The sequence below is a fragment of the Miniopterus schreibersii genome, assembly GCF_964146895.1.
Source record: "Miniopterus schreibersii genome assembly, chromosome: 18".
Classification (NCBI taxonomy): domain Eukaryota; kingdom Metazoa; phylum Chordata; class Mammalia; order Chiroptera; family Miniopteridae; genus Miniopterus; species Miniopterus schreibersii.
In genome coordinates, this window is record NC_138121.1 from 14909797 (window position 1) to 14936227 (window position 26431).

A 26431-nucleotide genomic window follows, 5' to 3' on the forward strand; every position below is an offset into this window, starting at 1 on the left:
GCTGGAGGGGACCTCCCCTGGCACAGTGTTGTCACTGAGGTCCAAGCATCCTGGGGGCTGGGGCCAGCGCTCTCTGTTTCTCTGCTCCCTTACCACTGGGATCTTTACTTAGAAGCTCCCAGTAGTCATACATTGAAGGCACCAGTGTACATTTTAAAAAAGAAGGCAAGCCTGCTGTGGACATCAGCCCCACAGCATTTGTGGGCATGGGCCATAGCCAGAACAGACCAAAGGCTTTCTGGATGCGACTCAAGATGCCCAGGTTAGGCCATTGGGAGCAGGGTAGCACCATTCCATCCCCAGCCCTGCATGCAGGATCCAGCCATTGATGACCTTTGGGGTGAACAGCAGAGCAGTAAGTGGGGGATGGAGCTGGGGCTTGAGCTCCTCTGAGTGCCTTCAGAAAGAAGCCACCAGGTTGAGGGCACCAGTTCTCTGGATGCAGGAAAGTCATGTTAGCTGAGGACATCAGCCAGCTCTTACCTTCTGACTCCCTCACCTACAAACACACCCACTCTTTTGGAGCCTGTAGCACAGTGCGAGGTGGGTCACCAACAGGCATCAGGCTGGTGTAGTCATCAGGGGCTAGCTGCGGAAGGGACAGAGATTTTATAGAGCACGGAGCTCTAGGCTCAGCCAGGTCCCCAAACCCTGTAGTCACATCTCACCTGGTAGGCCTGAAAGACGCTGAGCAGATCCTTCATACCAGCTGTATATGGGACACCCTGCATACGGACCAGGGTTCCTGGCTGGGACAACACTGAGGTAGGAGCAGAGGCCAGGGCAGCAGGGGGCGTGGTGAGGTAGCCCACAGTAGTGGGGGAGACTGGGGGGCTAGGGTTGGAAAGGCAGGGTTTTAGTACTATAATCCCACCTATGACCTAGACCAAGACCTTCCTCCTTCTTCCCTTATGCTTATGCCTCTGCCTTATGCTTAGTTCATTTCAGTTCTTCCTCCCTAAAACCCTGGCCTCTACATCATCTCCACTCTAGTTTGTAGATAGCATCAGCCAGCCCACACCTGTCACTCCCTTGTATCACAGACCTTGAGTTATCTGGCCCAAGTAGGGGATCATGACCCTCCTCCAAACCAGGACAGGGGCAAGTCTATGCAGTTCTCTTAGCAACAGGGTACCTGGGGTAGTAAGCTGTGTAGTTCATGTAGAGTTGAGTGGCTGGCCCTGGGTAGTAGGCAATGGGAGTAGGGGCAGCAGGCACCCTGGCAGCTGGGAGCAGTGCTGAAGAGGGATAGAGAGCTGCCGTCTCAGTGGGAATGAGTGTTGGGGTGGCCTGGAAGGTGGCGTAGGCTGGTGGTGAGAGGCCTAGAGGCAGAAGTAGAGAGTACATCTGCAGGGAGCCCTGCACTGCCCCAGGTGGGGCAGCCAGAAAGAAGTCCCCACTGTAGAAAGCGGGGGATTATAACAGCCTGGTACCCACATGCCCCATTCTTCCCCAGCCCTGGGACACTCACAGGGCAGCTTGCAGGGTGGAGGAGACATGCCACTGCGGCCCAAAGTGCCCCCCATCAGCACACGGCTCATCTCCTCTGTGGAGCAGGGAACCACCTCCACATAACGTTCCTTCATCACTTTTTTATGGCAACGCTGAGCAGCAGCTAAGGCCCTCTCTGCTGACGTCATCTGGATAAAGGCATCACCGGATGGCCGACCCTGTGCACACCGTCTTATAAGCAGTCTATACTATTAACAAGAGTGCCTTACTCCCAACCACACACTTCTCCCTAACTATATGTATCCCCTAACTGGCAGCAGCCTTACCTGCTGGTTGAGCACCATGTGCACACCATGGGGTCGGATGTCAGCTGCTGCCTCCCCCAGAAAGCTCAGGATGTCTTCGATGGTGGCTGTGTAAGGCAGGCCTCGAAGGCGTACACAGTCTCTCCCAGTCCCAGCTACCAGTGGGAAGGGGATGGGCAGCAGTGGAGCAGTCAGTGTGGGAAGGAGTGGGCTGGATGCATAGCGGTTCAGGACCTAGTAAGGAAGGCAACAACAAGCTCGTCATGCCAAGTAGGGCAGGGACACTGGTGGGGGGGCACCCTGGAGAAGCACGTGAGGGTGGGGGAGCCCTGGGTGCTCACCTGCTGCACCTCGGCTGCGGTGCTCCGGAAGAGTTCAATGTATCGCTTACCCAGCATGCCCTTGTGCCTGCGCAGTGCAGCTTGTGCCAGCTCCTCACAGGCAAAGAGCGCAAAGGCATCACCAGTGGGCCGGCCATCAGGGTGGCGCACAAAGAGCAGCCCATCAGCACCCCCAGTCACTGGGCACTCTGGCCCCAGGAAGTCTAGCACATCTGCTGGCCCAGCTGAGAAGGGCAGTCCCCGCAGGCGCAGGATCACTTGGTCTTCTCGTGACAAGAAACGAGCCACCTCTAGTGATGTGCCTTGGTGGGGGTGGCATGGGAGTCACCTACTGACTTCATTCATGCCCTTCCAACTACCCATCCACACCTGGCACACAGGGGAGCAGAAAGGCAAGGGGTGGTAGGGAAGTGGGACATGGGTCAAGAACCAGGGGGAGCTAGGCACTGCTGGGAACACAACTCACCCCCTGCAATCTTTACAAACTCTTCTCCTGTTGCTTTATATACCTGTGGGTACAGTGGGGATAGCCTATGGGTCTCAGGCCTGGCTGTCTTCAGCTCTGCTCTGCTCCATCCCATCCCAAAGCCCCACCTCAATGTAGCGGACACCCATGTGGTGCTTGTGTCTCTGCAACGCTAGGTCCCGCTGTTCGCTGTCCACAAAGCGGATGAGCGCCTCGCCATTTCTGCGGCCCTGGGCGTTGAGGCAGAGTGCTACACCACCCCTGTGGAGCCAGTGCTATGTTAGTACCTCCTGGGTAGGCCTGCCCTCCTGAGCCCACCCATTCTGCTGCACCCACCTGGCAATGTTGAGCCCTTTGAAGAAGCGAGCCACATCTTGGTCTGATGACTGCCAGGGCAGCCCACGGGCCCGAACCACAGTCTCACTGTCCACCACGTCGGCCTTGCTGCTGTGGGAGGAGGGCCCAGGGTCAGAGCTGTTCACCTGTTTTCACCCCCATCCCTGCCCTGCACTCACCAAGGTCCCGTTTCATATTTCTGCTTTACCACCTCGGGCTTCAAAAACAATTGACCTGAGAAGAGATGGCATGGGGATCAGCAGGGTCTGGTGGAGGGGTCTCCCCACCAAACTCTATAAAAAGAGGACAGTTGAAGAGGAGGTAACAAAGGGGCTTCCACCTTATAGTCTCTCAGAAAAGGTAAGAACTAGGGAAGGGGACTTTGAGGAATTAATAGGCAGGCATTCACTCAGCCCTGAGAGTGAACAGGTGACAGGTGGTGAGGGGAACCTTACCATTGGGCCCTTTGAGCAGGTGGAGGATGACAGCTACCATTGTCTTCACTTCCCAGACCCCAAAGTCATCCTCTGTGGCATCTGTCTCAAGCCCCAACTCTATGAGTAGAGAAATAATGAGGAAGTCCCAGCATGAGAGGCCCTGGGGCAACCAGCATGAGCACTATGACTGGTCCCACCTAGGCCCAAGTCCCCTACATAAACACATATAGAATCCCAGCAAACACATTTGTTTCAGCACTGTTCATGTATGCACTTACAGATCCCCCAGCCCAAACATATGTAGACATATGTCCATGTTCCAAAGATGCCCCAGCACAGACACAGACACGTGCACTTAAGGACTCAGCAGGTAATGCCAATTGTGTATGTTCATAAAACCCACCAGCATGCACATACTCAGACACATACAGCATACCGCCGCCCCTCCACTCTAACCCCTCTGGGTCATAGGTACCCTGTGCCATGGTGGCCACGGTGAGGTCCCTGGCAAGACGGGCGCTTGGGTGCTGCACATGGAATTCTCTGCGGAGGTCGTAGAAGGAGAAGAAGGTGTCGGGGAGTACCAGGTTCTGGGGGCACATGTGAGTAGGGATGAATAGACAAAACTGAGCTGCCCTGACCACCCCCACGACAATGAATGGCCTGGGAACCCTGCCCCCTGTTGTGCTCTCAGTGGCATACCTTCCTGGAGGCCTCAGGATGCAGAACCTGTCGCAGCAGCTGCTGCCCATCAGTGCAGAGCATGTAGGGGCCCCCACCCAGCAGAGCCACATCCCCGATCACCAGCTGTGAGAACTGGGAAAGAGACAGACACAGACTCACAGCTGGGCAGGCAGGAAGAAAGAGAGCACAGGCTGCAAAGCTGGTTCAGCCAGATGTTCAGCCAACTCTACCCTGCTTGGGGAGTAGGTGGCCATGCCTGTTGGGCCTGGCTCTGTGTTCCCCTTCTCCCCTAGTCAACCATTGCCTTCTCCAGGCCAAAAGGGGGCAGTTACATATCACCCAAGCCCCCATTGCACACACTCCAGGAGTCTGGAGTGGGGCCAGCGCAAACACCTGGTGGAGTGGGACAAGCAGGTGGGAAGGGGCGGGGCAAAGCAGGTTAAACCTGTCCCTGACCAGGCACCACCCTCAGACAGGTGGGAGAGGCCCAGTCCTGCCTGAGGCCCATCCGGCTCATGGTCAATGGCAGCCCCGCCTCTAGGTCTGACCAACCAAGGGGCAGAGAAATTCCAAGGACAGAGCTCCACACCTGGACGCCAGGGGCAGCATGAGCTTTGACCCACACCCTATCGACCGGCTGGCACTTAGCTGTTTGCTCATAGAGGGGGTGGCACTCCTGAAACTGCCCAGCCCCTCCCCCAGCCTCCATCCCTGCTGGAGAACAGGTATAAGCACTAAGCACAGCTCCGGAGAACCTCCCCCATGCCAACTTTACACTCTAAGACTGGCAGAACAAGGCAAATCAGCTCTCCTTCAGCACACTCCCCAAGTGGGGGGTTGCCTGGAAGTCCTTCTGGAACAGACTAGGTTCAAACATCTTTGTGTCTCCATTTCCTCATCAGGAACCACCAGAGTTGTTGGAAGATAAAAGAATTTGTGCGTGTAAAGCACTTACACTCATTATAATCAACAGACACGGGTTGAGCACAGTAGTGAAGAAAAGAAAAAGAAAACAGCAATGGGAACAGCCTCTCACTTCAGCGGGCAGGACGCAGCCCTAGGCCTTTGCACTCTGGAGACAGGTAGCCTCCAGGCGGGGTCAGGACAGCGCCCACGCCTGGACAGCCAGCCGGGGCAGGCCTAAACGAGCTGCTTACACCTGGCGGCGTCTGCCTCTGGGGCAGACACCGCCCTCCGCCCCAGCTCCAGCGTCTCCCAGGCGGGTGGGTGGGCCGAAGTCGCAGGCGGCAGGGACGGTGACCTATGATCAAGGCCCCTTGGACCTTTCGGTTTCCGGCTACAGTTCTGAGAGACCTGACTGGGCAGGTTCCCAGAGGCGTCTCAGTCTCAGCCTCGCTTCCTCACCAGCCAGGGACTCTGGGAAGCGCCTCGCAGCCTCCATCCCCACCCCTCAATAGGGTGGGATCTGGAAAGGCTGAGAAGAGGCCCCCGTAAATGGCCGGCACACGCGGACACACGCACACGCGGGACTCGATGAAAGTTTCAAACAACAGGAACCCGTCCTACTGCCCGGGCCAGTTAGTCACGGTGCGCCAGGCCTCGCCTCCAGCCGCCTCTCCCGCGGAGAAATGTGCCCGGGGTCTGGCAGTGTCTCCACCCACCCGGCACCGGGCGCTCACCTGCTGCAGCACCTTGTCCAGCGGCTCGGCCCGCGCCAGGCTGTCGGCGCTCAAGCCACTTGCCTCGCGGCACTGCGGGCTCAGGGCGGCCGCCTCGGCGCGAATCAGTGACTTGTGCAGCGTCCCCACCTGCGAGCGGTGGGGGAAACTGATCAGCCACTGCCCCCCTCCGATCACGAAACTCCCTGGGGACGCCATCACCCCCTTCCCACCCTACCTGGCGGCTCCGCGGCTCCACCACCTGCCACACTAGCAGGATTAAGTCGGTCTCATCGGAGCCCAGATCCGGCCCCAGTGCACCGGCCGTGGCCCCGAACAGTACGACCAGGGGCCCAGGCTCTGGGCGGGGGTCGGCGGCAGAGTCTGCGGCAGGGCTCTGGCCCGGGGGCGGTGGCTGCGGTGGCGCCGGAGTCATGGCCGCAGAGGTTGGGGGCGCTCGGCCACACACACGCGGACCGACGAGGCGCACGCACGCACCGACCGACGGCGACTCGGATCAGCTTGGGCGGGACCCGGTGTATCGGGGGCGGCACCTGCAGCCCGGCTGGCGCAGTGGGCGCTGCTGAGACCCGCCCGCAGCGCCCGGCGAGGCGGGGCGCCTACTGCCCCAGCCCTCTCTGGGCGAGTTACCTGTCGGCCGGGCGGGCCACGTGACGGAGGGAGGTTCTGGGAGCTGTGGGGGGCAGGCCGCTAGAACCCAGCCCAGGACGCGCGCGCTCACGAGCCCCGCCTGGGCGTGCTTCGGGCCCAGGCTCCCACTCCCCCAGCCGGCTGATTTCTGGGGCGACCTCCTCCACCTCCTCTCCCCCGCCTTGAGGCCTCAGCCAGGAGAACGGCAAAACCAGAGGCCTTCTCCAGTCCTGAGGGTCACATGGGACTTGTGAAAATAACCAGGAGTCAGTCTAGAGGTTGTGGGGGTCGCGGGGGCCAGTCTGGTGGTCACAGACGTCACCAAAGGTCAAAAGGGGCGGTTAGAGTTACCCGGTATCACCCAGAAGCCTGTGGGGGAATCACCAGAGGTAGACTGGGGGGAGGGGATCCCAAGAGGTCATTAGAGCCCTGGGGGGGGGGCCGTAGAGGTCATAGGGCAGAGCTTGTCCGTACAGGTGGTAAGGCCAGGCCTTAGCCTAGCTCCAGGAAGTGCTCGCGGTGCCAAAGCGCGTTCAGAGGTGCACAGGCCTTGGTGCTGCGGAAGGAGGCGGTGGACACCCCCTTCCCCAACTCCAGAGAGCGGGACTCTAGACCAGGCTGAGCCGGACGGTCCAGGCCTAGAGCCGCACCCCTACCCCACGTGGGGACTCCAGCCTGTTTTTGCAGCACTGCCCCTTTGACAAGTGGGCCTGTTGCCTAGAGATGTGAGCGCGCTGGCGGGTGGGGACCAGCGGCAAAGGTGTAATGTGCCCTTGCGTGTTGCAGAATTTCTTCTCTGTCCGGGACCAACATCCCAATTCGGACAATCCCGCGTGGAGGGCTCCCTTTCGCCTCGTCGATCTTGCTGAGGCTCCTTTACGGCGAGTCTCCAGGCCGCCTCGGACTTCCCCCAATTTTCCCATTTATGTGACTGAGAAACTGAATAAGAATCCGGCGGGAAGAAGGGACTCCAGCCCAGCGGGAACAAAGGGGTTGCCAAGACGGAGCCGCAACTGAGGTGGGAGCTTCACCTCACTACGTCGGAAAAGCAGAGGACTGTGTCTAGACCTTCGGACAGCGAAAGAACCGGGGGTGGAGGGGGCCTCCGAGGCCTTGCCCACTGAACCCACACTCCGGCGCGTCCCCAGCTAAAAGATAAAGACTGAGGCGCCAGGATCGGAAGTGGGGACTCGCACCGGGACACGGCAGCCTGGAGGAAGTGGGAAGTAGGCAGTTCTTCCAGAAGCTTCCGGCGATCAGCGCTTCCCCTTGGGGGGTTGCCTTGCGTCCACGCGCGGCTACACTTCTCTGGACCGCCTACCTGGGACCGTCCGCTTGTCCCCACCCCCGGAAGCGCTAAGCCAATCAGTCCCGGGGGAGGGGGAAACGTCGCTTTTGGGGCCTCTCCTCCTCGAGATAAATCTGGAATGTCAAATATTTGTTCCGGGGCTGGGCGCAGCCGTGAGGTAAGGCCCCTCCCCCATCCACCCTGCAGCGCGCACGCGCCAGACGGAGTCAGGCCTTTCCCCCTGCTCCCCTTCACCCCAGCAGCACCTCAGGGCCCGGGACTCTCCTAAAACTCCACTGGCCTACATCGCTCCTTGCTGGCTCTTGTCTGCGCTGCTCCTACCGAACAGAGCCCCGGCGCCCCCCGCGGGCCGCCGTGACGCTGCTTGATCTCCGCCTCGCCCATGTTAGCGCCCCCATGCGGTCACCTTCCAGACCCTGTTAGGCCTTTCGCTATTCAGCGCGGTTCCGGACGCGGCGCCTCAGCAGGCCCCTCCAGTTGACTGACCTTTCTAGAGGGGTATCTCTGGCCGTCCTGAGCGCATTCCCATTGGAGAGTCCTTCATGCGTGTCCGAGTCCCATAGAATCTGAGGCAAGGGGCTGGCAGCGTGGGGAGGCCTCCCCAAACCTCCTTGCCTCCGTCCAATCGCCCCAGCCGCATGACAATTTCCGAGACTTGGACTCTCCTTGGAAAACTAAATTCGTTAAAATAACCGTAGGGCCCTGCTTTGTTGAGCTCTCTTACTCATCTTCAGATGGGTCGTCCAAAATCACCCCAGTAATACTGAACAACCCGCACTCCTGTCCCCTATTCAGCTCTCACATCTCCACTACCCCAGCACTAAACTAACTTCTAACACAGTAAATCCTTTATTGTTTCCCTGCTCCAGCCCCCACCCATGAGAACACCAGATCCTTGAGGACAGGCTCATGCCCAGCGTCTATCACTGGGCCTGGGATATAGTACAGTTGGCCCTCCAAATCGCGGTTCCATATCCGTGGATTCAACCAACCGCGGATCAAATTTTTTTTAATTTTTTTTTTTAATTCCAGAAAGTTGCCCTGCCGGTGTTGCTCAGTGATTGAGCGTCGACCCATGAACCTGGAGGTCATGGTTCGATTCCTGGTCAGGGCACATGCCCCGGTTGCAGGCTGGATCCCCAGTAGAGGAGGTGCAGGAGAGGCAGCCAATAGATGGTTCTCATCATTGATGTTTCTATTTGTCTCCTCCTCTCCCTTCCTCTCTCAGAAATCAATTTAAAATATATATATTAAAAATTCCAGAAAGTTGATCCCTAAACAATACAGTATAACAATTATTTACATATTTACATTATATTAGGCATTATAAATAATCTAGAGGCTCAGTCGGTTGGAAGCATCCTCCCGTAAACCGAAAGGTTGTGGGTTTCATTCCAGTAAGGGCACATAACCAGGTTGCAGGTTTGATCTCCCCCACCCGTGCAACCAATCAATGTTTGTGAGGGAGTATAATGTTTCTTTCTCCCTTCCTCTCCCTCTAAAAGCAATAAAAGCATGTCCTCAGGTGAAGATTAAAAAATAAAAAAAGTTTTTTGTTTTTTTAAGCATAGGTCAGGACCCTCATAGGTTATAAGCAAATATTACACCATTTTATCAAAAAAATTTTTTTTAATGTTTTTATTGATTTCAGAGAGAGGAAGGGGGAGGGAGATAGAGATAGAAACATGGATGTGAGAAAGAACATGGATATCGGTTGCCTCCCACGCTGGGATCCCAAAACCCAGGTATGTGCCAGAAACCGAACCAGTGACCTTTCCAGGCACAGAACGACACTCAACCAACTGAGCCACACTGGCCAGGGCTACTACACCATTTTATATATGGGAGAATTTTGGAATGAGGGCATGGGAGGAGTGGGGTCCTGGAACTAATCCCCCCAAGATATTTAGGGAGCATTATAGATGCTCAAGACTTAATGAATGAATGGTTGGCTTGCTTTGTCTGCCTCCTGGTCTTCCAGGGATAGTCACCTTCCCTGGGCCACAGGGCCTTTGCACTAGTGGTCTCATCTGCACTTCTCCAACAACTCACCCTTGCCCTGGTTAATAGTGCTCTTCCTCCAGATTTTCCTCTCTCAAGGCACCTCCCTCTGTAGCAGAGATCCCTACAGTAGTTTGGAATGTCTGTATTTCACTGACAAGTACCCCACCCAACTCCCACTAGGATTCACGAATTATGAATGAATGAATCGAAGATAAGGTATGGGAGAGGGGTGAGTGAGGCTCCAACCATACTGCCAGATGCCTTTGCCTTTCCCAAATCGTACTCCAGGTATTTGGGGGAAAGGAACTTGGTCCCGCCAGCCGGGCCTCGCCGGCAGAATCCCATCCTCAGCCGCTGGTATGGGCAGATACCAGAGTGGGGATCCTGGGGCGGGGGGTGTGGGCGTTCTCGTGGACCTCCAGGGAGTCTAGTAGTGGTGTAAAAACCTCTTTCTCCCCCGCCCTCCCTCCCGGGCCAGAAAATATGCCGCTGTGGGAGAGGATTCGACGCTGGGTGCCTGCTGGTGTCCCCCGCGGCGATCCACAGTCCCTGTCCCAGGCCCATCCCCACCCTTAGCGACCCCCTGATGGACCAGGCCACCCTTCCTATCTCTGGGCCTCCGGGGTAGCAAGAGTCCTGGGCTCCCCAGGAGTTCCCATCTTCGCCCCCTTTGCCGAATCGCCGCTGAGGACCCACTAGAGGGCGCGCTGACTCTGTCGCTTCATCCAGATGTTGGGAAGAGGAGCGAGCACTGGAGGGGGAAGGCCCTTGACACCAGGCCGCCTCCCTCAGGGTTGAGAATCCTCGAGGCTCCTGGCTCGCTGGACAAAGGCCACGTTTTTTTCCTTTTCTTTTTTTGTTTTTTCCCTTCCACGTTTTTAAGCTTGGTTTTCAGGGGCCTCAACCTCTCAGATACACTCTCATCCACCATGTGTTCCAGACACTGCTGTGATTGTTCAGGTCCCGAGGCTGCTGTGCGTGCTAAGCTCCCTGCTGGATTACCCTTTGTTTTCTTGATAACCTCCTACTTATTCTTCAAGACCCAGCTCTAATTCTTCTTCCAGGCAGCCTTCCTTGATGCCAGGCCAGGTTAGATGCCCTGTTCTGGGCCCCTTTCCCCCAGGGTTCTGTCATGATTGAGTCAGTATTTGGCCTCTTTTGACTTTAGGGAGGCCCTGGTAGCAGAGGAATAGGGAGCCTGCTAAGCCCTGAGCTTTAGGAGAATAAATTGACCTCCAAATGGGCTCAGTTCTGGCTACCAAACTAGCTCAGAAGTCCTGGTGTTCGTTGGGTTGCTCCAAGCTCAGACTCCCACCTGGTTCAGGTAGGGGAAGCTTGCAGCCTGGGCAAGGGAGAGGAAATGCAAAGGGCCCAATAATAACACAGGAAGGGTAAAGGCTGTTGGCTGGACTTTCACCTGAGGAAGACACCACAACTGGCTGGGCTCCTTAGTCTCTGGATTTATTTTTACATCTGTTCTTTGCCCAGAATATTCCCCTTCACAGGAAACCCTCCTTTCCCAGTCTTTTTCAGAGCTCACATCCAGTCCTGTAGACCTCTCAGTCCCTTATCTCCTTCTCCAGGTCTGACAGGGATCCTGGAAGTGTTGTAGAGAAGGGAATGTATCACTCATTCGTTCAACATATGTTAAGCACCTGCTGTGTGCCAGGGACTGTGCTGGTGGTAATTAGTAACCAGGAGGTGACAGTGATTGGACAGGTGAGGGTCCTGCTCTTTCAGTGAATATATATATATATATACAGTATATATATATATATTCCTCACCTGAGGAGAGGGAGAGGGAGAGAGAAAGATGTGAGAGAAACATCAATCAGTTACCTCCTGTAGGTGCCGACTGAGGATTGAACCCACAACCTGGGTATGTGCCCTGACTGGGAATTGAGGCTGTGACCCTTTGGTGCATGGGATGATGCCCTAACCACTGAGAAACACCAGCCAGGACCAGTATTTTAATGGGAGCCAGGCAGGGGCTGCTTCAAAGTCAATAGTCATGTCTGCGCTGAGACCTAAATGCAGAGCTCAGTTGGTTCCCAAAAGTGGAGGCTGCAGACTGGCCCAGTGCAACAAATGCAGAAGTCTTGAGAGAGAATGAGGTTGTCTTGCTCTAAGCAGCAAGAAAGCCATTGAGGTTGGAGATAAGATAGCTGCCAGAGTGGAAATTGGGGGAGACAGCCAGAATATACTGCAAGGTCCTCACTCACTATGATGCATGCATGTAATGGGAGAGTCATGAGTGGGATTAGGCGGATAGTGATGGGGCCTGACAGGGTTTATGATGTCAACCTGGCATGTGGAGAACAGTCCACAGCAATAAGGGCATAAATTGGACATCAGTGAGGAGGCTACTATGGGGATGAGGGTGGTCTGGCTTTGGGTGGATAGAGCTAGGAAGACTTGATGACCATCTGATTGTGGGCCTGACAGGGAGGTAGCTAGAGTCCAGGATGACTCCAGGTCTGCAGCCATCATGTGGATGGTGGGGTTGTGTGAAATGGGGGGGCTCTCACCTTCTGACTCCTCTTCACTGTGCCAGCATGGGTCATTGCTAACCAAACCTTGGCACCCTTTCCCCCAATGGCCGTGGAAAGCCTGTGGGAATCTAGACCTGTGAGGGGCCTGTAATCACCTGAGGTTGTTGGGCTGACAAGACATTCAGACTGTGCCAGAGTCCAAAGTGGCCCAAGCTGTCATGTTCCCTATTCTCTCCCCACTTAACCCTTGGCTTTTGATCTCCTGCCTGTCCCTAGCCCTGGCAGAAGGGTCTCTATGGTCTCCCACACTGGGCCTGCCAGATCATCCTCAGGGACTCTTCTGCTGAGGCCTGGGATGGAGGTGAGAGAGGCAGGGTTGTTTTTTTTTTGGGGGGGGGGGGGTGTCCCTGGGCTAGGGCCTGAGGCAGGAGATAGTTGGACCTTACAGGATGAGGGTACCCCATCCACCAATGTATTTCACTGTAAGAAAACAGGAAGGGGAGGCCAAGATGGTGAGTAGATTTACTGAGGGGCACTGAGAGAAACTGGAAATGGTCAGCCATTGACCAAGAGGAAGGAAGGGAGGGGAGAGATAGAGGTCTTGAGATCAGCTGACCAGGGTGTGACTGGCTCTTGGGAGGTAGTGTGTGGAGGATCGAGACCTGCAGTCTCCAAACATATGGCCCCCCTCTCCCAGAGCGATGAGTAGTGCTGGTCTAATACCACCTGAAAGGTCTTCCCACTCTGTTCTCCCCCATTCCTCGTGCAGGGAGCCTGTGTCCTCTCTTGATCCCCAGGTTTGCGTGTGTTGGGAGGTCCCAACACCCCTCCTGCTCTGCGGGGGAACCTGCGGATGGGCCATGGCTCAGGGTCAAGTTTCAAGTCCACTCTCAACGCTGCCCTTGAGCTGCGCCGTCTGTTAGGGTGACTCCATACTCCGCGCCCCTGAAAAGGGAGGACATACATACATCTCACTCAGAAACGAAACATACTGACTTGGCCTCTGCCTGTCCCATCCTAATTCCGGGGCAGACGACAGAGAGTTGCCTGAACAATCCACACATTCTCCAGGCAGGATGTGAAGAACCGGTGTGGGGCTTGCGCAAAGGTCCTGGTAAGGTCTGGTCCCCTGAGGTCCCCAAACTGCCAAGGGCTCACTTCTCTTTTCCCTCTTGCTCTGACCGGTGTCTCTCAGGAGCCACTAACACACTGGACCATGAATCGCCGCTCAGCCAGGCTCGTTCCAGATCCCAGGTCAGGTAGGCGCCGGGAATCGGGGCTGAGGGCTGCGCAGCGTAAACTTGGAGTACGGGGGGCTGGACTGGGCACCCGGCGGTGGCGGGCTGGGTCCGCCGAGAGCGTGGGAGCCGGGCAGAGCCTGGATCGATCGATGCGCTCGGTTCGCAGCGCTGTCAAGGAAGCGAGTATGGGATGAGCGGGAGCCGGGCGGCCAGCTCCGACTGGGAGGGACCCGCTGGAGGCGAGCCCCTATTGGCAGGCCGTCTGCGGGAGGTGGGCCCTGATTGGCCCGGCCCCCGTGGAGGCGGTGGGCGGCGGGGTTAAGCGCGTCGCCGCGCCCCGGCCTAGGCGCGAGCCCGGAGCCCTGGATCCGCACCAGGGAGCTGGACCCTCCGTGCCACGCTATGGGTCCCCGCCCCTGCCCCCAGCGTGCAGCCCTGCTCCCGGGTGGCCTCCTGTTCCTCCTGCTGCTCGCAGACCCGGCGCTTCCGACTGGACGTCCCCCTCCTGTGGTCCTGGGTGAGGCGCGCGTCCATTCGCGGGTCTGTTGTTGGCTCGTGCGTCAGGCGGGGCAGGTTGCGGGGGTGAGGGGGCTGCCTGCCCGGTTTGCGTCGGCTCTAAGCTCGAGGTAGGGGAGCGTATGGGCTGTCTTGTCACTGGGGTCGGTTCGTCCACCTCTGGACATACTGGTCGCGGGTGTGGTCAACCTCTCTGTCACCTTCCCCTGTAGAATATGGGGGTAAGTAGGAGGGTTACCATGCGGTTGTCCGTCGGTCTGCCTGTCCATGGCAGTCCCAAACCTTGCCTCGCCTTATCCCCATTTTTTAGCTGGGAAGACTGAGGTCCTTTGGTCCCACTCCTGAGGGCAGTTTTGGAGGTAAGGTGGCCTTAGCGCTGGCCCCCAGGGGCCTTAGCGTTGACTTGGGCTTGGCTAGTGGGCTGTCTCCCTGGACCCTTTCAGCCCCACACGTTTGGAAGGGCATTCATTACTGAAAGGAAGCTCGTTGGGGAAAGAATTGCTGTCTGACCCTGCCACCAGGGCACCCCCAAACTTATTAGATGTGTAGCATTGGGTCTGAGGGAGGAGCGCCTAGGGAATGTGAGGATGGCTAAAGGCAGAGGTAAGGGGTGGGACAGTGGCGATGAACAGATGTCAGAGAGCAGCCTGTACTCATCCTTCTGGACCTACTTGAACTGAGCTATGTTGGGGCTAGGTGATCTCTCCTGCTTACTTGGCCTTTCTTGGCCCTGACCCCTGGCAACTGTAGTCACAGTGTTTCCTTGTGGTGGTGGGCAGGAATGAAACTTCTTTTTTTTTTTTTTAAATATATCTTTATTGATTTCAGAGAGAGGAGGAAAGGACAGAGAAAGATAGAAACATCAATGATGAGAGAGTCACTGATCGGCTGTCTAGCCCGAAACCCAGGCATGTGCCCTGACCTGGAATCGAATCCTGATCACCTGGATCCTAGGTCGATGCTCAGCTGCTGAGCCACGCCCGGCCGGGCAGGAATGAAACTTCCGCCTTGGGGGCTTTGGATACCTCATGCAGGCTGTCACTCCCACCCAGAGCTAGTGTGTAGGTGACTTGCCAGGACTCCTGAAGGCAGAGGTGTGCTGAGGTATATGTTACATACTGACTGTGCATGGCCCCCATACTCTTTTTGCTGGGTGTATGTTAATGGGGGGTGATACAGATCACAGAGGGGTAAGGTTGGCAGGTAGTTTGGTCCCAGGGGGTCCCCCACCAGGAGCTCTGGGCTGGGAAATGCTTCAGGGGGATGGCTGGCCCAGGTTAACCATGGGAATTGGGCATACTTGGCTCTGCCTTCCCTAAGCTTGCAGGTTGATCCCCAGAGATGAGGTCTGTGCTGGCCAAGCACAGAGAATCCACTGACCCAGTCAGGGAAGGCTTCCTGGAGTATGCAGCTGGAGCTATGGCCAGGAGAGTTCCAGGCAAAGGGAAATACATATCAGAGGGAAGGAGGTAGGTAGTCCAGGCTGTCTGGAATGGAGTGGTTGCTGGGGGACCGGGGGCGGGGGGGGGAGTGGACTGTGCAGGCCCGTGACTGGTTGGGTCATCTGGACTTTATCTTGGAGGCCTGCAGGGGATCATGTGTGGGCCTAAGGAGTTCTGAATAAAAGGGTGTTGCATTGGGAAGTCCATGAAAGGCATACAGTCTTTTCTCCTAAATTGATGCTAACTCATTATGTCATTCAGTCCCCACCCAGAGTCAGAGTAACTGGCATCTTAACCTTCCCAGAGAGTGAGGCTGTTGGCATTAATCCTAGGAAACCCCATGGCCAGTAGTGGTCAGGGTGTTACTGGTCACAGATCAGTAAGTAATCCAAGGGTGACCAGTCTCTATGTGTGGGACTCAAACTGATGGTAGAGGAAGCAGAGGCCAGAGAAGTGACACAGAAGAAGACCCTGGGCAGGGGGAAGGGACTGTAGTAAGCCATTTCTACCTCTCCCAGACTTAGTCTCCTCATCTGAAAAGTGGGCATAATAAGAATGTTCTCTCCCACTGTTATTTGAGGTCAGAGGCATGTGGATGGCTTTTATCCTAGTTCTAGGCACAAGGGCTGAGGAAGTGATCACTGCTATTTTTAGAGGCCACACAGCCTGGCCAGGGTGAAAGATATCCAGGCAAAGCAGATCTGGTGACTTCTTCTTTCAGCAATTTTTTTTAGTGGAAACAATGACAGGTCTCTATATTCCTCTGCCCAGTCCACAGGCATGTCATCCAGAGCATGTCATGCTGGGGACTCCCCACTTCTGCACCCATATCATGAAAGGAAGTGAAGGCAGGTGCTACAACGGCCTCCCATGGCTACCCCGAGGATACTGTGAGATGGTGCACACAGAGGGCGTGCTCTCTGCAGGGCTGGGTTCACAGTCTGAGCCCAGGACTGTGAATGCTTGGTCCAGGTAGGCCCAGATGCTAGGGCCCTCCAGTGAATGCCAGGGAGAGCCAAGGGCTGGTTGTTCACTCAGTGATCATGGATCTTAAATGGGGATGAATATGGGAGGTGTTGAGAGCATGCATGTGGGAACAGGTGCGGCCTTAAAGGTCATTGGGAGTAAATAAACCCTAGAAAGCTTTAAATGTTCCCCTGGCCGGGTGGCTCAGTTGGTTGGAGCATCATCCCCTACACCAAAAGGTTGTGGGTTCGATTCCTGTTCAGGACATATACCTAGGTTGTGGGTTCAGTCCCCAGTCAGGGTGCTTATGGGAGGCAACTGATCTATGTTTCTCTCTGTCTCTCTCCCCCCTCCTTTTTCTCTCTAAAAATCAATAAACATGTCCTCAGGTAAGGATTAAAAGAAAAAAAATAAATAAAAGGCCTTGAATGTTGGGCACTGGAGCTACAGGGATAGATTTAAGTGTCACAAGGCCCCCCAGGGCTCTTTGTAGATTCAATAGGCCAGTTCAGGTAGAGAGAAGTTATCCTTTAGGCCTAGTCTCCCCCACCCCGCATTGGGCTATGGCCGGAATGGTGTGTTATTTCAGGGTAGCCATCTCTAGTGCTTGGTCCAGGTGGGCTCAGATGCTAGGGCCCTCCAGATAATCTGCCCTTTGGAACCTTACTGGACTCTGGACTTTACCAAAGCCTGGGGACCTCTGTAAGTCAGCAGGTGCCAATATGAGCTTCTTTCTATTGTGTTTCAGTTTGTTGCCTTCCTCCACAAGCCTGTCTTGGAGTGCTTTCACTTTGGGCTGGTTAAGTGGCACAATACTCTGCTCTGTTTCCCATTCCAATCAGAGTGAACAAAGCCCTGCCTACTATAGCCTGGGATGGTAAAAGGCCTTTGGATTCAAGCCTTGAGGGTCACCAGCCTGCTAGGTCCAGGGCCTCCTCATGCATGTTCTGTGCCCCGCTACAGTGCCTGGTGATTTGGGCAACCAGCTGGAGGCAAAGCTGGACAAGCCAAAGGTCGTGCACTACCTCTGCTCCAAGAAAACGGACAGCTACTTCACACTCTGGCTGAACCTTGAACTGCTGCTGCCTGTCATCATTGACTGCTGGATCGACAATATCAGGTGGGAGCTGGGGCACAGACTGGGTGCTGCTCACCAACTCAACCTAAAGAGGCCTCCAGAGTCCATTTCCATGTTATCCCCACCTCAAGAGATCTTAAGGTCACTGACCTTTCTCCCTTCCCATTTCCTCAGTCTTGTTGGCACCACCTTTGCTCTCTCCCAGACAGAACTTTCTTCCCTTTCCCGCTGCTCTTGTTCCTACCCTCTCCAAGCCACATCTTGTGCTTTGAGCACTACCTGTGGTTTCTATGCTCCAGCCCTTGTCATAGCCTCAACTTGGCCCTCAACCCTTCCCTTGCTTCAGGGTTGGCCACACCTGCCCCTCCAGCTGCTTGTTTTCCCTGGATGCCAGGTCTCCATCCCTTTGCAAATGCTGTTCTTTTAGCCTGGAATCTACCTCTACACTCTTTGCCTGATAAATTCCCCCCCATTTACCTTTTTGTTGTTGTTGTTAATACTCACCTGAGGATATTTCCCCCCCAATGATTTTTAGAGAGTGTAAGGGAGGGAGGGAGGGGGAGAGAGAGAGAAAGAGAGAAACATTGATGTGAGAGAGATACATTGATTGGTTGCCTCCCACACGTGCCCCAACCGTGGATTGAACCTGCAGCCTAGGTACATGTCCTTGACTGGGAATCAAACCCAAGACCCTTTGGTGTGTGGGCCGACACTCTAATCTCTAAGGCACACCAGCCAGTCCCCCCTGCCTCCCCCATTCACCTTTTAAATCCTGAGCAGGTCCCTTCCACTCTTCAGAGCTGTTAATCTCTGTAACCCCCATGGCACATGCCTGTTTCCTCTAACCCTCATCAAACTTTGTTTCCAAGGATGTTTCCCAATAATAAGAATTACTGCTTATTGACTACAGACACTGTACATTTTACATATTTTCTTTCACTTAGTCTTATAGCAACTCTATGAAAGAAGTGCTATTTACAAACCTGTTTTATAGCACAGGGCATCTCAAATCTCAGATCAGTTTTAAAATTGCCAGGGTCACTCAGCTAATAAGAGGCAGAAACCAGGATTCAGACCCAAAATTGTATGACCCTGAGCTAAGTTTTCCCTCTCAGACTGAGCTCCCTGAAGGCAGAAACTGTATCTCTTTTATCTTTATAGCAGTAGAACCTGGAACACAGCTGGTGCTCAATAAATATTTGAGCTAAATGAAATCTAACAGATTAAATTTTTTTTTTCTCCCCTGGAGATTCACTAGCTGTCTCTCCAGGCACCCTGCCCTTCTTGTTTAAGATGCCTGCTTTGTTGACTCTTTCCTCCTCTGCATGTGTTTGTCATCAGAGTCATTTCTGGGCTGTTGATCTGCATTTCTATTTTTGTACCAGAGACATGGTCTCAGTTACTGCCAATTGGAGATGCGGGCTGATACCAAGAGGGGCTTGTCTACCTTCATTGCTCCTCTGACCTGTTTAGACTTTCATCCAGCACAGAGCTGACTTGGCTTTCCAGAACAATTTTCTGCACTTTGCCGAGTGTCCGTTGTAATAATCTACAGACTGGCCTCGAGAGAGTAGACCACCAGGACCTATTATTTAGGCCAATGTTGCGAGTCATGTCAGCATCCTATAGCTAATCTTTAAGGTGAGGTGGGACTCAGGATCACCAGGGAATGCTTGTGTAGCCTGTGTTTTCTCCAACACATTTGCCTCCTTGGAAGGCCAGAGCAGGATTCCTGGACTGGCATAAGGCTTTCCTCCTGTCTTCACCACCCTTTCCCCATCATTTCTGCAGGCCTGGTCTGTCCACCCACACAGCAGCTGCTGAGGTCTCTGTCTGGTTCTGTTGTGAGTTGCTCTCACCATCTCCTTTCCCCTGTGATGTATTGTGGTGGGTGGCAGGAGCTGGATCCTTAGAGATGGAGCAATAGGAGCCTGTAAAGTTAGCCTGCCTTTTGGGGTTAAGTGTGGCGTTCATGGCAGAGCTGGTCATGGCGCTTCCTTCTCCCAAACAGATCTAAGACCTGCATTCTGGGGTGGTTGACATTAAGGAGAAGGGTCCTGGAGTCCATCTTTTTTTTTTTTTTAATTGATGAGAGAGAGAGAAACATCGATTTGTTGTTCCACTTATATATGCATTCATTGGTTGTTTCTTGTATGTGCCCTAACTGGGGATTGAACCCCAAACCTTGGCATACTGGGGTGATGCTCTAACTAAATGAGCTACCTGGCCAGGGCATGAGGGTCAGTCTTTAGAGTGAGCCTTGGAGGGGGTCCTCATACTGATTTGTGCTTTCTAAATTTGCTTTGTTATGTTGGGGAGGAACAAACTTTACTCTCAAGGTTCTTTTGGCTGGTCATTATAATAATCAAATATACATGACACAGATTAGCAAGAGAAAATAACTGAATTTAATACTTACATTTGTATGGGAACCCCACATACATGAGAGAGTCAGAGACCCTACTTACAAGAAAGGTTCAGAGCCTGGCTCGACATGGCTCAGTGGTTGAGCACTGACCTATGATCCAGATTGCAGTTCAGTTCCCAGTCAGGGCACATGCCTGGGTTGAGGGCTTCATCCCCAATGTAGGGGGTGCAGGAGGCAGCTGATCAATGATGATTCTCTTATCATTGATGTTTCTATCTCTCTCTCTCTCCCTCTCCCTTCCTCTTTCTGAAATCAATAAAGATATATTTATTTATTTATTTTTAAAAAAGAGGTTCAGAGACTGAAAGAGAGCAAGGGTATAGAAGACGTTTGGAGCTAGGGTGAGGTAAGGTGCCCTGGGGGCAACAGGTAATTACAGAATAAGAATAGCAAGTGTTTAGTAAATAGAAGTTTCCCCTACCATATAATTAATGGTGGGTAAAAAGAGATTATCACTGATAATCTCTTGTTATGGGAGAGGCTCCTAATTCAAGTTCTAGGTAGTTAAAGAAAGGGGCAGAAGTTTTTCTTGAGCCTGAAGCTAAAATTGTCCTTAGCTCAAAATAGTCCACAGAAGCAATCTCCCATGACTAGCTCTGAACCCCCATAGTTACTTTTTGGTCTCGCCTATACAACTGACCAAACCTGAGGATGAGAAGGGAGTGTGACTCAGGACACAGGGAAGTACTGGGACCCAAATTCAGTACTAACTCTGGGTCACCAGCTCAGTATCCCCTCCTGACAGGCTGGTCTACAACAAAACGTCCCGGGCCACCCAGTTTCCCGATGGTGTGGATGTGCATGTTCCCGGCTTTGGGAAGACCTTCTCACTGGAGTTCCTGGACCCCAGCAAAAGCAGTGTGGGTATGTAGCCCTTCTCATGCTCTCTAGGGAATGGGGCTGGAGGTTTTGCTGAACTGCTATGGTGAGAGGAACCACTTGGTTTGAAGTAGTAGCCTGTGAACTGTCTCTGATCAGTGTGGGCAGAGAGCGCTCGGTCAGATGTCACAGCCTCCTTGGCAGGTGTGGTACAGGTGGCTGGCACTGGCAGTACCCTCTATAATACTATGCATTTCTGTGTACAGGTTCTTATTTCCACACCATCGTGGAGAGCCTTGTAAGCTGGGGCTACACACGGGGTGAGGACATCCGGGGGGCCCCTTATGACTGGCGCAGAGCCCCAAGTAAGTGATCACCTTGTTTCTTCTCTGAGGTTGTGGGAGGTGGGGACAAAGAGGTCACAGCCACCACAGGCCCTGGGCTGTCCCCTACCCCTGGTCAGTCTGTCCTGTCTTTCCCCATCCCTCACCCCAGGATTTCTGGGCCTCTGAGCCCCGGAGAGAGAGAGTGAGTCTGAGGAGGGGAAAGGGAGCCCCTTTGTTTCCTATCTTCATTGAACTAAGGGGAAATCAGACCACTCCACTTGGATTTTAGCATTCTCTCCACCCACCTAGTCCTGTGTCTGGCTTGAGAAACAGTCAGTGGTTCAGACCCCAGAACCCTTCCTGCCTAACTCCAGCCTGGCTCTGGCCTGCAGATGAAAATGGACCCTACTTCCTGGCCCTCCGGGAGATGATCGAGGAGATGTACCAGATGTATGGGGGCCCTGTGGTGCTGGTTGCCCACAGTATGGGCAACATGTACACGCTCTACTTTCTGCAGCGGCAGCCACAGGCCTGGAAGGACAAGTATATCGGTGCCTTTGTGGCACTGGGTGCGCCCTGGGGGGGCGTGGCCAAAACCCTGCGCGTCCTGGCCTCAGGTAAGACCCTGCCTTGCCCAGCATGGGGGGCTGGTGTTGGGGGTGGCATCCTCTCTTTCTCTCTATAGTGTCATCTTGGGGAACCCTTTTTTCTCCAGAATGGTATTCTTTCCCAAATAATGTCATCTCTCTAGTTGATGACCCTTGTTATCTGTGTAAGTTTCTTTCAGCATGTACATGGACACAACTCTTGGTCATGCAGGTGCTTGCTTGTACACATATGTACACACACTGTGCTCAGGCCTGGCTGGCCTTACTTGGTTTGACCCACAATTCTTTGGGGAAACCTTCTCCCTCTCTCCTATCCCCATCCTCCCTTTTTCATCCCCACCTTTGCCCCAGAGAAGGAAGGCTAGACTACAGTTTCCTGTTTATGAGTTACACCCCCATGCGTAGCAGCGCGGAACCTCTGTGGGTAACATGGGGAGGAAGCACGTGCAGATCTGTTTGGGCCCGCTTTCTAGGCAGTTGGGAAAGTCACCTTTTTCCCCATTTCATTTCTTCCCAATCCACCTGCATTTTATTTATTTATTTATTTATTTATTTATTTATTTATTTATTTATTTATTTTTAAATATATCTTCATTGATTTCAGAGAGAGGAAAGGAGAGGGAGAGAGAGAGCTAGAAACATCAATGATGAGAGAGTCATTGATCGGCCGCAGCCCGCAACCCGGGCATGTGCCCTGACCAGGAATCGAACCCTGATTGCCTGGATCCTAGGTTGACGCTCAACTGCTGAGCCACGCCTGGCCGGGCTGCATTTTATTTTTTATATTAAATATTTGTATTGATTTTTTTTAGAGATAGAGGAAGGGAAGGAGAGAGAGAGAGGGGGAGAAACATTGATGTGAGAGTGAAACATGGATCATCTGCCTCCTGCATGCTTCCTACAGGGGATCAAGCCCGAAACCAGGGCTGTGCGGAGCATGTGATGAGCTTTCTTTCTCAAGTCACCAGCACTGCCTGATCTGCCTGATGTGCCCTGACCAGGAATTGACCTGGCAACCTTTCAGTGCAGAGGACAATGCCTAACCAAGCCACACCAGCCAGGGCCACCTGCATTTTCATGACTGTCAGAACCTGTTAACTGCAGCCATAGGGCTTTCCTCCTTCTGCGAGGACTGAGTGTGAGCCCCATGGCCCTTCACTTTAGGAGCCATGAGCCAGGGCTGTGTCAAGCATCTGGTGAGCTTTCTTCCTCAAGTCACTGGCACTGCCTGATCTGCTGGTTGGTCAACTGATTGTTGTGATCAGGTCAGAGCCAGTGCCTATCCCAGTAGTGACCATGGATTGGCTTGGCCTCAGATGCTGGGACACTGTTTTTTCAGGCCCTGGCAGTCTGGGGACAGGGTTGGGGTGTGAAGGGTGGTAGTCATGGACCCTTAGGTAGGAGCTTCCCTTTCCTGAGGAGTCTTAGAGCCAGGCCCCACCAGGCAGAGCTGTGATTCTGTGGTCAGTGAGAGAGGTAGAGTGATAGGTTGCCATTATGCCCTGAACAGAGTCATAGGCTCCTGTTCCCAAGTTTCAACTCACCCTCTGAAAGTTTCACTTGCTGGTGGGTGTGTTTGTATTGTTGGCATTCCTGTGTGAGAAGGACTCTTGCTCTAGTGTGCAGATCTGCTTGTGGGCCTGGCTGCCCAGGTCAGTGACAGGCAGGTGGCTGGTATGAGACCAGGACTGGCTGGCTGCAGGTCTAAGCCTAGAAAAAGAAAAATATTTGCATAGCTCATTGTAATAAAAAAAGAGGATTGTGCCTCTGGGCTGACAACCTGCTGATTCACCTTCGGTAAGGTCAGCGCACACATACCCAGTGATAAGTCACCCTTTGGGTGTGTGCTGGCTGCCTAAATCCCTGGTGACAAAATGCAGAAGGAAAGAAACAAGTCTTGGTTGGGTGCTTTCCAGATGTAGCAAAAATAAAGGGAAACAATAAAAGGTGATGCAGGCATGGGAGTTTATAATGATAACAGTATAGAGATGCTGGTGTGCTGACTGGGCCACTGGCTGGGGTCGAGCAGGGACCCTGGTGGTGGACATGCTGCCCAGCCAGCTTGCATTCCTGAGCACAGACTGACTGGAGCCCTTTCCCTGCAGGGGACAACAACCGGATCCCAGTCATTAGTTCCCTGAAGATCCGAGAGCAGCAGCGGTCTGCTGTCTCTACCAGCTGGCTGCTGCCCTACGACTATACCTGGTCACCTGAGAAGGTCTTTGTACACACACCCACGACCAACTACACGTTGCGCGACTATCGCCGGTTCTTCCAGGACATTGGCTTTGAAGATGGCTGGCTCATGCGGCAGGACACGGAGGGGCTCGTTGAAGCCATGGTGCCGCCTGGTGTGCCCCTGCATTGCCTCTATGGTACTGGTGTCCCCACGCCAGACTCCTTCTACTATGAGAGCTTCCCAGACCGAGAACCTAAAATCTACTTTGGTGATGGCGATGGCACTGTGAACTTGCAGAGTGCCCTGCAGTGCCAGACCTGGCGCAACCGCCAGGAACAACAGATAACACTGCAGGCACTGCCAGGCAACGAGCACATTGAGATGCTCTCCAATGCCACTACTCTGGCCTATCTGAAATGCCTGCTCCTTGGGCCCTGATTCCTTTGCCAGGCAAGCCTGTGGGATGGCTTGGCTACAGCTGCTTCTCTTGGCCTCCTGGGCTGCCATGGCCCACAAGTTTAGCAGTTTGTGACTGAACTTCCAAGGCCATAGGTCTTGGGTTGTGAAACATCTGCCATCGGGAAGTGCCGTTTCTTATCCTTTCTCTGGGAGTGAGGAAGGAAGAAATAGTTTGGACTCACTCAAGGGACTCTTTTTTTTTCCCCTTAAATATATCTTTATTGATTTCAGAGAGAAGAAGGGAGAGGGAGAGAGAGAGATAGAAACATCAATAATAAGAGAGTCGTCATTGATCGGCTGCCTCCTGCACACCCCCTGCTGGGGATCGAGCCCGCAACCCAGACATGTACCGTGACCAAGAATTGAATCACAATCTCATGGATCCTAGGTCGATGCTCAACCACTGAGCCACGCCCAGCCAGGCCTCACTGGAGGATTTTTCCATTGCTTTTTAGAGAGATTGGAAAGGGGGGGGGGAGAGAGAGAAAGAGGAACAACGATGTGAGAGAGACACATCTATTGGTTGCCTCCTACACACACCCTGACTGGGGAGAGGGACTGAGCCCGAAACCAAGGTGCATGCCCTTGACCAGAGTCCAACCTGCGACCTTTCAGTTTGAGGGCTAATGCTCTAATCACTGAGCAAACCAACTAGGGCTCAAAAGACGCTTAATGGAGAGAATGCTGCTGTTGATGGACTCGTTGTGACCGGCCTCAGGACTGCTCTGTAGGTAAATTGGCTGGCACCTGGATCCGATCCCCAACTCAGGGGCCATGTGTTCCTTCTAGACCTGTGGTCATTTCACATTCGCCCACCAATCCCAGGCCCTCAGACTTCCTGTGAGAGATACGACTGAGCTGTGGTCTCTGCCCCCAGAAATCCCAGGGATGGGCTCCTGGTCCCTAGGGTGATCCTTCCCGCACAGTGGCCACAGGTACAGCTGCTGCTGGCCATGGGTGGCTGGAGCTGCTGGCTTTCCTATGGCCTAGCTGTTCAACAGCCTGACTGTGGCTTTCTGGGGGCAGCCCAGTTCCCCCTGCAGGCAGGGGTGGGTTGTGTTTTCTGTGGTTCCCATGCCCTGGGGCATTCACTCCTACCTCTAAAAACAGCCTAGATGGCCCCCCAGTTCTGCAGGCTGTGTCCCAGGAGCCCTGATCCCCTTGGTTGGGATGTTGCCCACAGTATTGATGCTGGCTCCCTCCACCTTGGGACTGTGGTTCAAGGATGAGAGCAGAACCCAGTGCCATGGCCTTTTAGATCCTGATGAAGAACGAGAACTCAGGAGTGGGCCAACATAACCCAGAACTTCCCTGAACTGCCCTCTTGCTAACCCCACCACCATATTGCCACCCTGCCATAGGGTTTCTCTAGCACCCAAGTGGGCTGGCACAGGGCTGAGAGGAGGTTGGGCTCCTGCCCACCCTGCCTAGAGCCAGCCTCTACCAGGCAGCTCAGTGGTTTTTAGTCTGCAGGGACTAGCTCAGAACCTTGAGCGGGCCCTGTGAGAGCCAGGTGCCTTGGAGCCCCCCTGTGGGTTTTCTGTCTGCCTCAGATGCTTCATGGGTCTTCCTATGATAGCAGGGCTGGAAAGTCTGTATCTGCCTTGGCAGCGGAGGTCTCCAAGTGGGCGACAGCTATAGACCAAGACTTGGTTCTAGCCTCTAGGGTGGAGTCCCAAAGCCATGGTCAGGCTGGACTGTGCTGCTCTCCCACAGGTTTCTGTGGAGCTGGATTTTCTCTGTTGTGTACATACCCAGCATCTGTCTCTCCTTTTGTTCCTGAGTGGTGGGCCCCATATCAGGCTCTGAGCAGGCTGTATCTTGATTATGGCAATAAAAGTATTCTGGATGCTCTAAAGTGCCCTGGCCTGTGCTCTACTCTGAACATGAGAGGAGGGAGCTAGTGGAGGGGTAAGGGGGCTAGAGAGGCAGGTAATCAGGGTTAGATCTTTCCTGCAGCCTTGATGGGTTCTCTCAGCATCAAAGTGTTTCTCCTGTGCACTGCTTTGGGCTTCATTCTCCTGCCTCCTCTCCTGGAATCTAGTTCCCCTCCTGGGACTAAGAACCAGGACCTGAAACATTCCTTTTGTTTTTGTGGCTTTTAAAAATATATATATTTTTTATTTATTTCAGAGAGAGGAAGGGAGAGAAAAATAGAAACATCAATGAAGAGAGAGTCATTGATCGGCTGCCTCCTGCATGCCCCCTGCTGAGGATCGAACCCACAACCCTGGGCATGTGCCCCGACCAGGAATCGAACTGCAATCTCCTGG

The 26431-nt window shown here is 54.0% G+C and overlaps 2 protein-coding genes across 5 annotated transcripts; one reads left to right on the forward strand and one right to left on the reverse strand.

The window, feature by feature from the left end:
- Window positions 1-499: 499 nt before the first annotated feature.
- ESRP2 (epithelial splicing regulatory protein 2) lies at window positions 500-6655 on the reverse strand (the record flags this gene model as incomplete). Of its 2 annotated transcripts, none has more annotated exons than XM_081119225.1 (15): window positions 5879-6655; window positions 5662-5790; window positions 4040-4153; window positions 3813-3927; window positions 3356-3454; window positions 3080-3134; window positions 2901-3008; window positions 2693-2825; window positions 2565-2607; window positions 2099-2400; window positions 1779-1991; window positions 1472-1670; window positions 1136-1322; window positions 669-834; window positions 500-589 (listed from the first exon to the last, which is right to left on the reverse strand). In XM_081119225.1, exons 1-15 carry the CDS (start codon window positions 6074-6076, stop codon window positions 500-502), a joined length of 2151 nt encoding a protein of 716 aa, XP_080975351.1. In that variant the 5' UTR covers window positions 6077-6655. The 2 variants fall into 2 exon arrangements, with proteins under 2 accessions (XP_080975351.1, XP_080975350.1); XM_081119224.1 differs by having other exon boundaries at window positions 2901-3011; window positions 5879-6377.
- Window positions 6656-6919: 264 nt separating this feature from the next.
- Window positions 6920-26080, forward strand: PLA2G15 (phospholipase A2 group XV). Of its 3 annotated transcripts, none has more exons than XM_081119230.1 (7): window positions 6920-7757; window positions 13292-13355; window positions 17225-17381; window positions 20513-20631; window positions 20853-20951; window positions 21305-21529; window positions 23626-26080. In XM_081119230.1, exons 1-7 carry the CDS (start codon window positions 7719-7721, stop codon window positions 24135-24137), a joined length of 1215 nt encoding a protein of 404 aa, XP_080975356.1. In that variant the 5' UTR covers window positions 6920-7718; the 3' UTR covers window positions 24138-26080. The 3 variants fall into 3 exon arrangements, with proteins under 3 accessions (XP_080975356.1, XP_080975355.1, XP_080975357.1); XM_081119231.1 differs by lacking the exons at window positions 6920-7757; window positions 13292-13355 and adding exons at window positions 14713-14957; window positions 15174-15322 and having other exon boundaries at window positions 23626-26079; XM_081119229.1 differs by lacking the exons at window positions 6920-7757; window positions 13292-13355 and adding an exon at window positions 13616-13854 and having other exon boundaries at window positions 23626-26078.
- The last annotated feature ends 351 nt before the right edge of the window (window positions 26081-26431 follow it).